Source organism: Carlito syrichta, unplaced genomic scaffold, assembly GCF_000164805.1.
Source record: "Carlito syrichta isolate Samal-C Ts95f unplaced genomic scaffold, Tarsius_syrichta-2.0.1 Scaffold314018, whole genome shotgun sequence".
In the NCBI taxonomy this organism is placed as follows: Eukaryota; Metazoa; Chordata; class Mammalia; order Primates; family Tarsiidae; genus Carlito; species Carlito syrichta.
The window spans coordinates 397,219-411,341 of NW_007258114.1; the positions used below are offsets into that span (position 1 = coordinate 397,219).

General features: G+C 51.9%; 2 protein-coding genes across 3 annotated transcripts in view; one reads left to right on the forward strand and one right to left on the reverse strand.

Annotated features, from left to right (window-relative positions):
• Nucleotides 1-197, reverse strand: part of STKLD1 (serine/threonine kinase like domain containing 1) — a 27,921-nt gene extending 27,724 nt beyond the window's left edge. The window contains 1 exon segment of the mRNA XM_021718936.1: nt 120-197. Within this exon segment, the coding sequence (XP_021574611.1) occupies nt 120-197 (78 nt within the window).
• Nucleotides 152-13,733, forward strand: SURF4 (surfeit 4). Of its 2 annotated transcripts, XM_008070806.2 has the most exons (6): nt 152-312; nt 8,585-8,771; nt 9,899-9,975; nt 10,522-10,565; nt 12,193-12,379; nt 13,326-13,733. In XM_008070806.2, exons 1-6 carry the CDS (start codon nt 238-240, stop codon nt 13,590-13,592), a joined length of 837 nt encoding a protein of 278 aa, XP_008068997.2. In that variant the 5' UTR covers nt 152-237; the 3' UTR covers nt 13,593-13,733. The 2 variants fall into 2 exon arrangements, with proteins under 2 accessions (XP_008068997.2, XP_021574605.1); XM_021718930.1 differs by lacking the exons at nt 152-312; nt 9,899-9,975 and having other exon boundaries at nt 8,582-8,771.
• The last annotated feature ends 390 nt before the right edge of the window (nt 13,734-14,123 follow it).

The following is a 14,123-nucleotide window of genomic DNA, read 5'->3' on the forward strand; positions in this document are numbered from 1 at the left end:
GGTCCCTGGCGGTCTTCCTCTTCCGGGGCGCCCCGGGGAGGCGCGTGGGGAGCGCGGGTGACGGACCGGAGGCCCGGGGTCTTCCCAGAGGAAAGGGGCGCCCTGGTGTGGGCCCCGACTCCGGGAGGCCAGGGCTCTTTGCTCTTGCCCTGTCCAGAGGTGTTGGACTCGTGGGGTCCCTTTGACCCCTCCTGCATCTTCCCTCCCCGCGTGGACTCTGCCCTGGAGCTGGATTGAATGGGTATCTGTACACAAGCCTGGGAGGAGGGGACGCCTGTCTCCCTGGGGTTTCTTCCTTGCAGAAGTGTACAGGTGGCATTCTGAGCAACGGGGAAGCCCTTGGAACCGGCGACTGAGTAATCCTTGAACACATTCAGGAACTAGCTGGGCAGGGTCCAACCCGGGAACCTGGAGGGACCGCACGTCCACCCTCTTTTTTTTTTCTTTTATTGAGCTTGGCAAAAAGATTGGGGTGGTAAGATGTGTACCTCTTATTTTTTTATTTTTTTGAGCCCGGGTCTCACTCTGTCACCAAGCTGCTGGAGTGCAGTAGCTTGCTTACAGCTCACCACGGCTGGGACTACAGGTGCTCGCCACCATACCTGGCTAAGTTTTTGATCTTTTTTTTTTTTTTGTAGAGATGAGGTCTTGCTATGTTGCCCAGGCTGGTCTCGAACTCCTGGGCTCAAGCAATCCTCCCACCTCGGCCTCCCAAAGTGCTGGGATTACGTGTGTGAGCCACCACACCCCACTATACCTCTTCTAAATGTCCCGTTATGTCCACAAATTAACAAATTAACAGCCTTATCCCTGCAGGCAAATCCTCGTCCAGACCACTTACCATTCTTTCCTTGATTTACTTGTGGCTTTGCCAGGGTTTTAAGTAGTGATGGTTAAATTTTTAATTTTTCTGTGGGTGGTACTGAGTCATCAAACTCTGAGGCCTAGACTTATTGGGAGGCGTGTGTGCGCGCGTTTGTGTTAAATAAGCGAGCGTTTTCTGATCAGTTATTGGTGAAAGAGCTTTTGCATCGATCCCCTTGCGGGATCACATGTGTCCTCATTATTGGGTTCTAACTGTACCACTTTCCTGTGAGCTGATTTTTTTTTTTTTTTTTTTTTTGAGTTGGAGTCTTACTCTGTCGCCCAGACTGGAGTGCAGTGGCCGCTCCCAGCCACCGCAGCCTTGACCCGCTGGGCTCTGGCGATCCTTCCGCCTCAGCCTTCCGAGTAGCCAGAATGACAGGCGTGCGCTACCACGCCCAGCTGATTTTTTGATTTATTGTAGAGATGAGGTCTCGCTGCCCAGGCGGGTCTCGAACCCGCGGGCTCAGGCAATCCACTCACCTCAGCCTCCCAAAGGCGTGGGATTACAGGCTGAGCCACCGAGCCCAGCTTGAGCTGATTTTTTTTAAACCAGCTGGCCTATGTAGAATTTTGGGAAAAGTATATCAACTTAGTTTTTCCTAAGGTCACGATTTTGTGTTAAAGACACAACTTAAAAACTATCCCTTGCAAAAGCAAAAGCTCTTAAAAACCAAGTAGACCTTTTTGTTTGTCAGTTTTCATTGACATAATTTTTAGTGACCCAGTTTGATTTCCCCAAGTAGCCACTTCCTAAGAAGGTGGTTCCTTATAGCTGAGGGAGGTATGAGAGCTCCATGCAATCACTCTTCAGCCTGGAAAACCCTGGTTTTGCAAGTGAATTTCATAACCAAATCTAGATAAAATGTTTCCAGGCAAGCTGCTGCCAGCTCTTAAATGATAGACTCTCCCACTGAAACAAAAGTTCAGGATCTTGTCATGTAATCCTTTCTCCATGCGTTGTTATGTTTTATTTTTATTTTTTGAGTTGGAGTCTTCCTCTGTTGCCCAGGCTGGAGTGCAGTGACATGCTCACGGCCATGGCAGCTTCGAACTGCTGGGCTCAGGTGATCCTTCTGCCTCTGCCTTCTAAGTAACTGGAACTATAGGCACGCGCCACTACGCCCAGCTAGTTTTTTGACTTTTTTTGTAGAGATGAGGTCTGCCCAAGTTGCCCAGGCTGGTCTCAAGCCCATGAGGTCAGGCAATCCTCTCACCTCCTAAAGTGCTGGGATTATAGGCATGAGCCACCACACCCAGCTGTTGTTATGTCTTAAACAAAAGCAGCAGAGTCTTGGAATTGGAAAGGCCCTTGAGGGGGACTCAGGGTGGACCTCTCCCAGATTACTGAGGGGGAGGGGAGGCCTGCTCAGGAGGCCAGGAGGACTTGTCTGTGGCAGAAGAGGAAAACCCAGCTCCCCGCCCCCCAGGCGAGTGCCCTCTGCGCCACACTTCCAGTGCCTGGTGTTTCTCTTCTGGCACAGGTCAGAGGGAACAGTAGCATGGTAAAAGGGCATGCTGCTTCAAAAACAAAGAGCCTGAGTGGATAAGGGCTGTGTCTGTCAGATACACAGGCTCCAGTGTCAGTGGATCTTATTAGAGGCTGCCTAGCTGGTAGCAGAATGTGTCAGCAGGAACTTCCAGGCCCCACTGTGGGCAGCCCGGGAGGGCAGTAGCTCACGTGCCCATCAAAACACAAGTCAGGACCCTCTTCTGCCACAGGCAGGCTTGGCGCAGACAGGCAGTGGTGCAAAGCCAGAATGCACTTCCTTTGGACAAAATTTGACCAAGCAGGGTTTGGCACTTTTGCTTTTAATATTTATCCAGATAGTGTTTTTTGCTTTTGAATCAGGTCCTCACTCTGTCACCCAGGCTAGAGTGCAGTGGCATGATCACAGCTCACCTCAGCCTCCTGAGTAACTGGAACTACAGGCATCTGCCATTACGCTTGGCTAACTTTTTAATTTCTTTGTAGAGATAAGGTCTTGCTATGTTGTCCAGGCTGATCTCAAACTCCTGAACTCAAGTGATCCTCCTACCTCAGCCTCTTTCAAAGTGCTGAGATGACAGGTGTGAGCATGATATACCTGGCCTCACCTAGTATTTAAAACAGGAGGGAATTGAGAGGCCAGGCTTTTAAGAAAATGATCTGATTTGAAGACAGTGGGGATTTATCATGGACGTTACTGATCAAATAATGCTGTACACCCATTTTTTCTAATCTTGTCTTAGAAAACAGTAAGGTGATAGGATTTAACTAGTCAGTCTGGGCTGCTGAGAGGGAGACCTAAGAAAGCTTAATTTCCCAGGCCCAGTGTCCTCTGATAGTTGTGACAATAATATTGAGTCTGGCACTGGGCCAGGGCTTTGGTACACTTTACTTGTGTGGCCGTCCTGATGGCTGGAGGTTGGCCATAGTGTCTATCTTCAGATGAGCTAGGGGAGGTTTGTCGTGGTCTGTATTGGCTCGTGGTGGGGCTGGAGGTTCCTTGCTGCTCTGCAGAGGCCAGCTCGTGGGGACAGTTGCCTGGGTGGTTTATGCTGGCAGGCTCCTTCTGAGCCACATCTCTTGTCTCTCTGCCTCTGGCATCAAGCTCCTTGCCCTGGCAGCCAGGGACAGTGTCCTCTTGCTCCCAGGAAGCCAGGCTTGAGAGAAACTGCTGAGACGTGCTGTCTGTGGGAGCCGGGCATTTGGGAGCCATGGGAAGGGGCCAGAAGCTCTAATGAACTCAGCAATCCAAACTAATGTCCGCGCCTGCAGCTGCTCCGCGCTGCCTGTTTGCCACTCTGCAGGACAGAGCTTTCAGCTTCACACTGGTAAACAGGAATGTTAGCACTCAATGGGTTCTGCCTGGTGGCTCAGCACCAAGGTGACAGAAAAGCTGCTGGGGCTTTGCTCTGCATCGTGGCCTTTGGCCTTTTATCTGTCCTCAAGGGTGACAGTTCCTGGGAGCTGGCTTTGGCCTTTGCTGAAGTGTTGGGGAGTGAGGAGGGTCCTGGGAACATGTGAACCCCATGGGTGGCACCCAGGCAGTGGAGGCTCTTCAGTAATGTCGTGTGGGTGGCCGTTTGGCGTGGGCAGGGTTCTGTGACAGTGGCAGGCTCTGGTCCCCCCAGAGGGCCTCTTGCCCTGTGCCATGAAGGAGCGGGGAGTGAAGGCAAAGAGGAGCTGACTCACTTTTTTCTGCATGCTGATCTTAACAGGAGGTTCAAAACAGCCACCCCCCTCTCCTGGGGCTACCGTGGGGAAGCAGGGGAGGCTGTGGTTAGCAGGGCTCCTCCCGGAAGATGGGGCACAGCCGTTGTCTAGGTCCTTCCTACAGTTGGGCTTTTTCTCACACACGGGTTTTTAGTAAAGAAGCCAGACTACCCTCCCCAGCAGGGCCCGGTGACACTTCCCCAGCCTTCAGGATGCATGCAGCAGGAGCCCAGGAGCAGGGAGCCTCGCTGGGAAGTTGGGAGTCGCAGTGAGTCACCCGGCTCTCATGCCAGCCCTGACTCAGCCAGATGTGGGGAAGCCACTTGGACATAGGTTCTCACTTCTGAGACAGGTACCATCAGCTGGCCCTGAGCAGGACAGCTCAACCCTTAGTGACTACAGAGATCTGACCAGCCTTTTGCTTCAGTTCTTTCTAACTAAGAACCGCAAGCCTTTCCCCGGTGATTGTCAATTTTTCCTTGGGAGCTACAGGTGGCTGTGATCATGGTCAGTCTGCTATCATCTCAGGGTTGTGCTTCTGAAGTCCCCTTTTATCCTCTAAAGTCATAACTCCTTGTATTTTGTTAATTGGTTAATTAATTAATTTTTTCTTTGAGTCGGGGCCTCAATCTGTCTCCCAGGCTGGAGTGCATGGCACCATCATGGCTTACCACAGCCTTGACCTCCTGGGCTCAGGTAGTCTTTCTGTCCTGGTTGCCCAAGTAGCTGGGACTACAGGTGTACACTGCCACGCCTGGCTCATTTTAAACATTTTTTATTGAGCTGCTGCTTGGGCGGGTGTAACCCCTTCTGAATACATCTCCGCTGGCCATATCGCATCCCTTGGATGCTGTCACTGCTTACAAGCCACATCCACTTGTTGTGTGCTTCACGGCGAGTGCTAACAGAAAGCTTGCAGATGGAGGTGAGCAGAGTGTCATCCTCCCACAAGCTGTCTAGGTCAGCGTCCACCTCCAGCTCTCCTCTCATGGAGGGGGACGGTCACAGGTTGTATGTGCTCGCAGTGTTGACAGAGTTTGCAAGCAGCATCTGTCCTGGGGCCCTTTTGCCTGCATGCTGGCTGGCAGCAGAGGCTGGAGCACCTGCAGTGTGGCCACTTATCCTCAGTGCTGCTGCCTGTCCTGCTGGAGTAGGATCTCTTCTCTGCTGTGCTGAGGGGATACTGGACACGTTCTGGAGTGGCACGATATGGGTCCAGTGGCCAAGTCTGAACAGCTGTGATCAACACATGTGTAGGGAATAAGGTGAACTCTGGGCCTGGTCTTGTCGGTAAACACGACTTTTTCTTTCGTGTTCAGGCCAAACAGATGCTCATTAGGTGGCAGCTGGTCTAGAGGAGACATGCAGCCTGACTTAAGCCAGCCAGCCTTCCATCTGGACCAAGGCTGCCTTGAGAGTGTGAACTGCAGGCGGTGGACACACTCGCTGCAGAGTGCAGTCCGGAGCATTTGCTCTCTTTCACAAAGCCGGGAGCTGCGTCTGTCTCCTGCCTGTGTTGCCCGGGGAAGGGAAGTGTGAATTGCCTGCCCCATCTTCACTCTGGTTTTTACTTCGTAATCCTCTTGATCCAGACACTCAAATTAAGAGTAGCCGACTCATCAAGGAGGATTTAAACACGGGCTCCATCTCATGGCTGTACACGTAGCAAATGAGTGTGTTCGGTGTGGTCCAGAGCCAGGGGAGGCTAGATCACAGCCCATCCTTGACCTGGAAGTGGCTCCCAGCTTTCGTTTTGGAAGCAAGTCGGAACCCCTCTGTCTCCCTGGGGCGTGAACTACAGTCTACCTCTTGGCTGCCGCCGGGGGCCACTCCCCTCAGGCATCCTGCCAGGGCCCTAGTCCCTTTCACAGTCCTGCCCAGCCTCCAGTCGGGCTTTTCCCAGCGGTGGCTTCCCCAGGTCTAGATGAGGTGAAGGCCTGTGTCACTGCCAGGGCTTCTCAGCTGGGCCACACTGTGAAGGTCATTACATTAGGGTAGTGCTCAGTCAGGCGCTGGGGTACTGTTCCTTATCTCTTCCGCAGAAGGTGGGTGATTGTACCGTTGCTGGGCATTTCAAAAGCTGCAGGGCCACGAGGCAGGGCCTGGGGAGGACATGTGGCCTCAGCTGTCCCCATGCCTCCTGATAGGATGTAGTGTGTCAATATGGCATATGTGCACATCTTGTGTTCCTTCTTTACATGGCTCTGAAATTCACATGAGAATATTTGGGACCTCTTCTTTTTTTTTAAACAAGGTCTTCCAGCTGGCATTAAGCAGGCTGAGAACACAGGGCCTCATCTCCCAGAATACTTGGTCACTTCTCTGGGTGTCTGTCTGTCTGTCACTGGTTTCTGCCACAACTTGAGTGGGGCCAAGGGCTGATTTAATGTGTACAGAATTGATACCATGTGGTGCGGGCTCTGGTTTGAAGAGAAGGGCCGCCAGGTTTGCCCCATAGGGCCACCCTTGAGGCCTGGAGCAGGATCGCAACACCCAGACACTCATTAACCAAGGTGGGCAGCTTCAGCGGTGTCTGGAACTTTGAAGTAACTTTCAAAAATGCTGAAAAGCAGGAAGCACTCTCAGATACACCTTCATCTTCATTTATTTCAACCATAGGTTCCGTCAGCCCTACGAGGGCCTGCGCAGACAGCACTCATTCTGTTGTCGTGAAAGGGTCATGTTCATGTGTCCTTTATTTTATTTTATTTTATTTTTGAGTTGGAATTTCACTCTGTCTCCCAGGCTGGAGTGCAGTGGCACGCTCATGGCCACCGCAGCCTCGACTTACTGGGCTCAGGCTATCCTTCCGCCTCAGCCTTCCAAGTAGCTGGAACTACAGGTGTGCACTACCATGCCTGGCTAATTTTTTGATTATTATAGAGACGAGGTCTCGCCAAGTTGCCCAGGCCGGTCTTGAACCCCTGGGCTCAGGCAGTCCTCTTCTCTTGGCCTCCCACAGTGCTGGGATTACAGGCTTGAGCCACCGTGCCTGGCCTTCACATGCCCTTTAGACTTCCTGACATGTCACTCCTTGGGTGAGTCCCTGAACTTTCTCCTGAGGACTTGTCACTGACCATAGGATTTCTCTCACTTCATATCTCAGTTTTGAATGGGTGATAAGAGAAAATGCATGGGGTGCACCTACGTGACATTTGCACCTGTCATCAGCAGCGCACAGTTGTTGTAAATGACATGGCTCACCAGGGACAGGAGGAAGGCATCAGTGTATTTTCTACCTTTGTCTTTGACAGTGGCTTCTGCACTTGATTTCATGGCTGTCCAAACAGTCCTCCATTGTACTTGGTAGTGTTTTTCTTTTTTTTGTTGTTGAGTTGGAGTCTCACTCTTGTTGTCCAGGCTGGAGTGCAGTGGCACACTCAGGGCCACTGCAACCTCAGCCTGCTGGGCTTAGACGATCCTCCTGCCTGGTAGTGTATTTTTCATTTGCTTTGGTTTACATAGACATTTTTTAAAATTTCAGCACTTTCTAGCCATTAGCCATGCCAGTTTCATACCTTACAACAGCTGTGGTGTATGCAGTCGCCCCAGCGGGCAGTGACCTCTGCCAGGCTGGGAGATGCTTGCTCTCATGTATAAGTGCACATGAGTGCTCTCCACAGCCTGGGGATCCTTTTGCTGCTCTTGAGGTTTTTGAAACTGTAAACCTGTGAGCTTACTGTTCAGTCAACCATGTGACCCTCTAGGCCCTGACTGTCACCTAAGTAGACCCTTGTTCTGTCTGGAGGAGCTTGCATGTCACTGGGAAGGCTGGGAGGACAGGGCCTCAGCACCTCAGCCATGTGTAACAGCAGGCTGGGCTCAAATCAGTCCATGTTGGAAACGGGATCTTGCTGAGTTGCCCAGGTTGGTCTCTAACTCCTGGCCTCAAGCAGTCCTCCCACCTTGGCCTACCAAGGTGCTGGAATTACAGGTGTGAGCCACTCTACCTGGCCAGTTTACCCATTTGTAAGATGAGGGGTTGGACTAGTGCAGCAGGATTGTGTGATAATGACTGGCCCCAGATGCCAGTAGTGCCAAACCCAGGAAAAACCAGTAGAAAAGACCTGGGCCAGATGGTCTCTAAGGGCCTTTGCAGGTGTCTTTCTGTGAGTCTAACTTGACCAGGAAGAGAGGCTGTGTGTCTTGTGCAGTTCCACCTCTCATGACTGTAGCTGCCACCTAAACATGCTTGCTGAGGCGGTGCAGGGAGTCCCAGTGGGAAGGCGTTAGGGCTGTCACCCTACGGGGTCTGAGCCAGCTGAGCCCGGTGCCAGGCCTTCCATATCTGGGACTGGTGCTTGGATTGTCACACATGTCCAGGCATACATGGCAGCACTCCAGGCAGATGCTGAGTCCCCAGTCTGCCCCGGGCAGGTGCCGGGGCTAAGGGAGCTCTTACCCTCCGCAACGTCTGCTTGTCTCTGCTGCCCTGCCCCCGCCCCATCCTGCCCGAGAAAGCACCTGCCATAGTCTGGTGTCCCTGCGGCAGTGCGTAACCTGGGTTTCTGTGTCCTGCAGTTCCTCCGAGTCACAAAGCAGTACCTGCCCCATGTGGCGCGCCTGTGCCTGATCAGCACCTTCCTGGAGGACGGCATCCGCATGTGGTTCCAGTGGAGCGAGCAGCGTGACTACATCGACACCACCTGGAGTTGTGGCTACATGCTGGCCTCATCCTTCGTTTTCCTCAACCTGCTGGGGCAGCTGAGTACGTGGCTCTGCGTCATCAGGGCTCGTCAGGGCTTTGTGCTTCCGTGACCATTAATTGCTGGAAAACCGTGAACTGGAGGGGCCCCGGGACAGCCGTCCACTCCTGGAGTTTGGGTCTGCAGGCCTTCGGGTGAACGCTGTCTCTAGTCCCATGCTCCTGACTGGGGCTAAAGCAACAGGACATAGTCCCCGTCAGGGTCCAGACAAGAGGGGGTGGGGCCTTGATGGTGAAGAGGAGCTGGGGCTGTCAGAGACAGGTGTCTGGAAAGGGTAGGACAGAGGTGTCTGGAAAGAGGAGGATGAAGGAGTGAGAGCACCAGACCAGAGTGCAGCTTCTGTTGGCTCAGATTTGCTCTTCACCGAAGTCCGGGGGCAGCCCTCCCTGCTTTGTGTATTACCATGCAGAAAGGACTGTACTTCCCACCTGAGCTGAAACTCCATGGCTGAGTAGTCAACTGCTTGCCTTTGATGGACAGCTGGCTGGAAAATGGCTCGTCCTTTATTACAGCAAGTGATCGACTTTCTGGTTCCTTAAGAGAGAGGGTCTCACTTTGTTGCCCAGGCTGGAGTGCAGTGGCACAGTCATAGCTCTCTGCAGCCTTGAACTCCTGGGCTCAAGCAGTCCTCTTGCCTCAGCCTCCCAAAAAGCTAGGATTACATGTGTGTGTCACCTTGCCCATCTAATTTTTTTTTTTTTTTTTTGTAGAGAGTAAGATCTTGCTATGTTGCCTAGACTAGTCTCCAATTCCTGGCTTCAGGCAGTCCTCTTGCCTCAGCCTCTAGAGTAGCTGGATCTACAGGTGCATGCCACCATGCCTAGCTAATTTAAAAATTTTTTTCTATAGTGATGGGGTTTTACTGTGCTCACCAGGCTGCTGCCTCAGCCTCCCAAAGTGCTGGGATTACAGGCATGAGCCATCACCTGGCCCAGATTACTGTTTTCATATATCAAGTCCAGTTAACTCATACGTGGTCCTTGCCTATCACTAATTCTCCCAAAGTTGCTTTTTTGCTTGGGTAGATGGTTTGGCTGCCTCTGAACCAGAGGGCCAGGTGAGGTGGCAGTGTACCATGACAGTCTGCTTGCCTGGGACCCCCGCTAACCCATGCCCTTCTCCTCTCCAGCTGGCTGCGTCCTGGTGTTGAGTAGGAACTTCGTGCAGTATGCCTGCTTTGGGCTCTTTGGAATCATAGCCTTGCAGGTACATGGGGCACCTGGTCGGGTCTTACTTTGGAATCGCCGCACCACAGGGGTACGGGGCGCCTGGTTGGGTCTCACTTAAGGTTTTTTTTTTTTTTTTTTGAGTTAGAGTCTCACTCTGTTGCCCAGACTGGAGTGCAGTGGCACGCTCCTGGCCACTGCAGGCTCGACCTGCTGGGCTCCAGCAATCCTTCCGCCTCAGCCTTCCAAATAACTGGAACTACAGGCACGCACTACGACGCCCAGCTAATTTTTGATTTGTTGTAGAAACGAGGTCTCGCCAAGTTGCCCGGGTGGGTCTTGAACCCACAGGCTCAGGCAGTCTGCTTGCCTCGGCCTCCCAAAGTGCTGGGATTACAGGCTGAGCCACTGAGCCCGGCTAACTTAAGTTTTTGAACTTGGATCTATTGTCAGTGCCCTAAGATAGTTTTGTGTGTTTTGTATTCCCACTTATATTAGAAAAACCACCTCATGCTATTGGTAATTCTGTAGAAATTCATCTGAAAATGCTGACTCAAGTTTGTCTCTCTCTGCCTATTCCCCGCAGACAATTGCCTACAGCATTTTATGGGACTTGAAGTTTTTGATGAGGTATGTGCATTCTGACTGGTGAGTTTCAGTATTTGCTCTATCGGGTTGAACATCCCAAATCCAAAAAGCCAAAATCAGAAATGCTGTAAAATACAAAAAAAATTTTTGAGTCAGTCTCACTCTATCGCCTGGTTGGGATGCAGTGGCACAATCACGGCTTACCACAGACTCAACCTCCTGGGCTCAAGCAATATTCTTGCCTCAGCCTCCTGGGTAGCTGGTATTCCAGGCACCCATCACCACACCTAACTAATTTTTGTATTTTTTGTAGAGGCACATTCTCACTGTCTTGCCCAGGCTAGTCTCAAACTCTTCCTAGGTGCAAGTAATTCTCCTGCCTCAGCCCCAAAATGGTGGGATTACAGGCGTGAGGCACTGCTCCTGGCCTTGAAAATTCTTGAGCAACAACATGACACTCAAAGGAATTACTCATTGGAGCATTTCAGAATTGGGATTTTCTGATTTGGGATGTTGAGCTGGTAAGTATATATAAGTCAACTACAGGCTGGGTGCTGTGGCTCAGCCTGTAATAACAGCACTTTGGGAGGCCAAGGTGAGAGGATTACTTGAGGCCAGGAGTTCAAGACCAGCCTGGGCAACTTAGTGAGACCTCATCTCTACAAAAAAAATCACAAAATTAGCTGGGCATGATAGTGCATGCCAGTAGTCCCAGCTGCTTGGTAGGCTGAGTGGGAGGACTGCCTGAGCCCAGAAGGCTGAGGCTATGGTGAACAATGATTATGCCACTGCATTCAAGTCTGGGCAACAGAACAAGACCCTGAATAATAATAATAATAATAATAATAATAATAATGCAAATTTTTAAAAATCTGAAAAAAATCCAAAAACCTTCTGGTCCCAATAATTGTCTGTTGGCATCAGCTTCTTTGCGTCTAAACTGTGCCTTTTTTTTTCTTTTTTTTTTTTTTGAGTTGGAGTCTCTCACTCTGTTGCCTAGGCTGGAGTGTAGTGGCACACTCATGGCCACTGTAGCCTCAACCTGCTGGGCTCAGGTAATCCTTCTGCCTCAGCCTTCTGAGTAGCTGGAACTATAGGCATGTGCTACCACACCCGGCTGATTTTTTTTATTTATTGTAGAGATGAGGTCTCACCAAGCTGCCTAGGCTGGTCTCGAACCCATGGGCTCAGGCAATCCTCTCACCTCGGCCTCCAATTATAGGCGTGAGCCACCGTGCCCAGCTTAAACTGTGCCTCTTTGAAACAAATTCGGCAGTGGATGTGGCAGAGTCCCCACAACAGTAGTGAGGGTGAAGCCACTTTTCTGACCCTTCACGGCTGTGGGGACTGAGGGACTGAGGGAAGGACTCCTGTTCACAGGGCCCCAGCTGGCAACAAGGAAGGCACAGCTCGGTTTCATGTGTTAGGTGGCCCATCAGGTTGAGTTGTAAAGCCACTTGTGCCCGGAGCTTGTAAGGGCTAACATCAGTTTGGCTCCAGAGTCCATGGCCTGTGCATGTGCCTGCTGGGGCCTCCTTAGCAGAGCACTGGGTTTGTACAGAAGTATGGGCCCCTCCCACGCACATACAGAGGTCCCCCAGGTCTGGTCTGATGCACAGACCAGATGCCTGCTGAGTTTTCACTTCTGACTAGCATTTCTGCTCCTCAGGAACCTGGCCCTGGGAGGAGGCTTGTTGCTGCTGCTGGCGGAGTCACGTTCTGAAGGGAAGAGCATGTTTGCCGGCGTCCCCACCATGCGCGAGAGCTCCCCCAAGCAGTACATGCAGCTGGGAGGCAGGGTCTTGCTGGTTCTCATGTTCATGACCCTCCTTCACTTTGATGCCAGCTTCTTTTCGGTAAGTATTACTGTCTGCTTGAGCAGGTCTGGCTTCCAGTCCTTCTAGAGCAAACGTGGCCCCTCCCTGGTTGTGCTAACCATAGCCTATGGGAGTCACTCAGAGGGAACAAGCCTTGTGATCCCATTAAAACAGACAAAAAACCATCCCTCTCTTGTGGGCCAAGCAGCTGCCTTTCTAGCAAATTAAGCCCAGAGCCTCCCTGACCTCACTGGTGAGTCCTGGTCCCCAAAATTGAACCTGAAGTCTTCTTAATCTCACTGGTGGGGGTCCCAGTACCCAAAATTAAGCCCAGGGCTTCCCTGGCCTCACTGGAGGGTCCTGGTCCCAAAACTAAGCCCAAGGCCTCCCTGACCTCATTGGAAGGTCCTAGTCCCCAAAATTAAGCCCAAGCTTCCCTGACCTTGCTGGTGGGTCCTGGTGCCAGTGTGCTTGTTCTCCAGGCTGTTGATTGAGGCTCTCTGCATAGGCTCGTCAATCCTCTTCTTCCTCACTGGCCATGCCTTCATCGGCACTTTTGTGTGCTGGGTGTCAGGGCCACAGAGTCCAGGTACTCACAGAGCACACCTATAAAGCTGACCGGGAGCCCTGGCTGGGCACTGTGTCAAGGAAGGGACCCTGGCACCGTGGGAAGGAGAAAGGGGCTTCCAGTCTGGAAGGATGGAGGGCCAAGAAGCAGTTGGGAACTTAGTTGTGGCTCCGAGGCCATCTGGGCAGATCCCAGGGATCTTCCCTCAGCCTCGCACATCTGAGAGGCGGCTCTGTCCACTGCCTGCACCCTTGCTGTGATTTCCCCACCTGACATTTCCACCTTGCTAGCCATCTCTGCGGTTGCATCAGCTAGTGCTTCAGTAACACCGGCCATTGGTGCTTTCCTATTTATCAAACATGCTGTCTCCTTTTTCCTCACGTTTATTTTTAATTTCTTGCCTTTCAAACTCTGCAGATTGTGCAGAACATCGTGGGCACAGCTCTGATGATTTTAGTGGCCATTGGTTTTAAAACCAAGCTGGCTGCTTTGACTCTTGTTGTCTGGCTGTTTGCCATCAACGTGTATTTCAATGCCTTCTGGACCATTCCCGTCTACAAGCCCATGCACGACTTCCTGAAATACGACTTCTTCCAGACCATGTCGGTGATTGGGGGCTTGCTCCTGGTGGTGGCCCTGGGCCCTGGGGGCGTCTCTATGGATGAGAAGAAGAAGGAGTGGTAACAGTAGCAGATCCCTGCCCTCCCTGGCTAAGACCCGCGGTCTTAGAGGACTGGTTCGGGGTGGAGTCAACAAAACTGCCAGCATTTATGTATCCTCTCCCCTCCCCCTCCCTTGGTAAAGGCACAGAAGTTGGGAACTTTATTTGCAGAGACACCTGGAAATCGGGGGGCTGAGTCTGCTCTGGAGCCAACCTAGTGTCCATTCAGCACCAGCCACAGTTAGGACCCCTACCCCAAGGCCTTTGGAGTGAGCAGCTTGGCTGGGTGTGGCCTCTCAATCATATTTTTGTTTCTTTTGTGGGGAGGGGGCTTCGAGCTGTACTGTGGGCAGACATATTTGTAATCATTCAAAGCGGCCTCCCTCTCGTTTTAAGTTTACATTCTTAGTGCAAACTACTCTGATTTTGGATGGCTCAGCCAAACCTCACAGTTAAACTCCCTGGCTTAAAATCACAGCAGTGGGCTGGGCTCGGTGGCTCAGCCTGTAATCCCATGCTTTGGGAGGCCGAGGTGAGTGGATTGCCTGAGCCCG

Excerpts from the sequence above, each read along its gene's own strand:
- SURF4 (XM_008070806.2), top strand. The coding sequence starts at position 238 with ATGGGTATCTGTACACAAGCCTGGGAGGAGGGGACGCCTGTCTCCCTG. Across the intron at positions 10,566-12,192 it reads GACTTGAAGTTTTTGATGAG|GAACCTGGCCCTGGGAGGAG; the intron begins GTATGTGCATTC and ends TCTGCTCCTCAG. Across the intron at positions 12,380-13,325 it reads TTGATGCCAGCTTCTTTTCG|ATTGTGCAGAACATCGTGGG; the intron begins GTAAGTATTACT and ends CAAACTCTGCAG.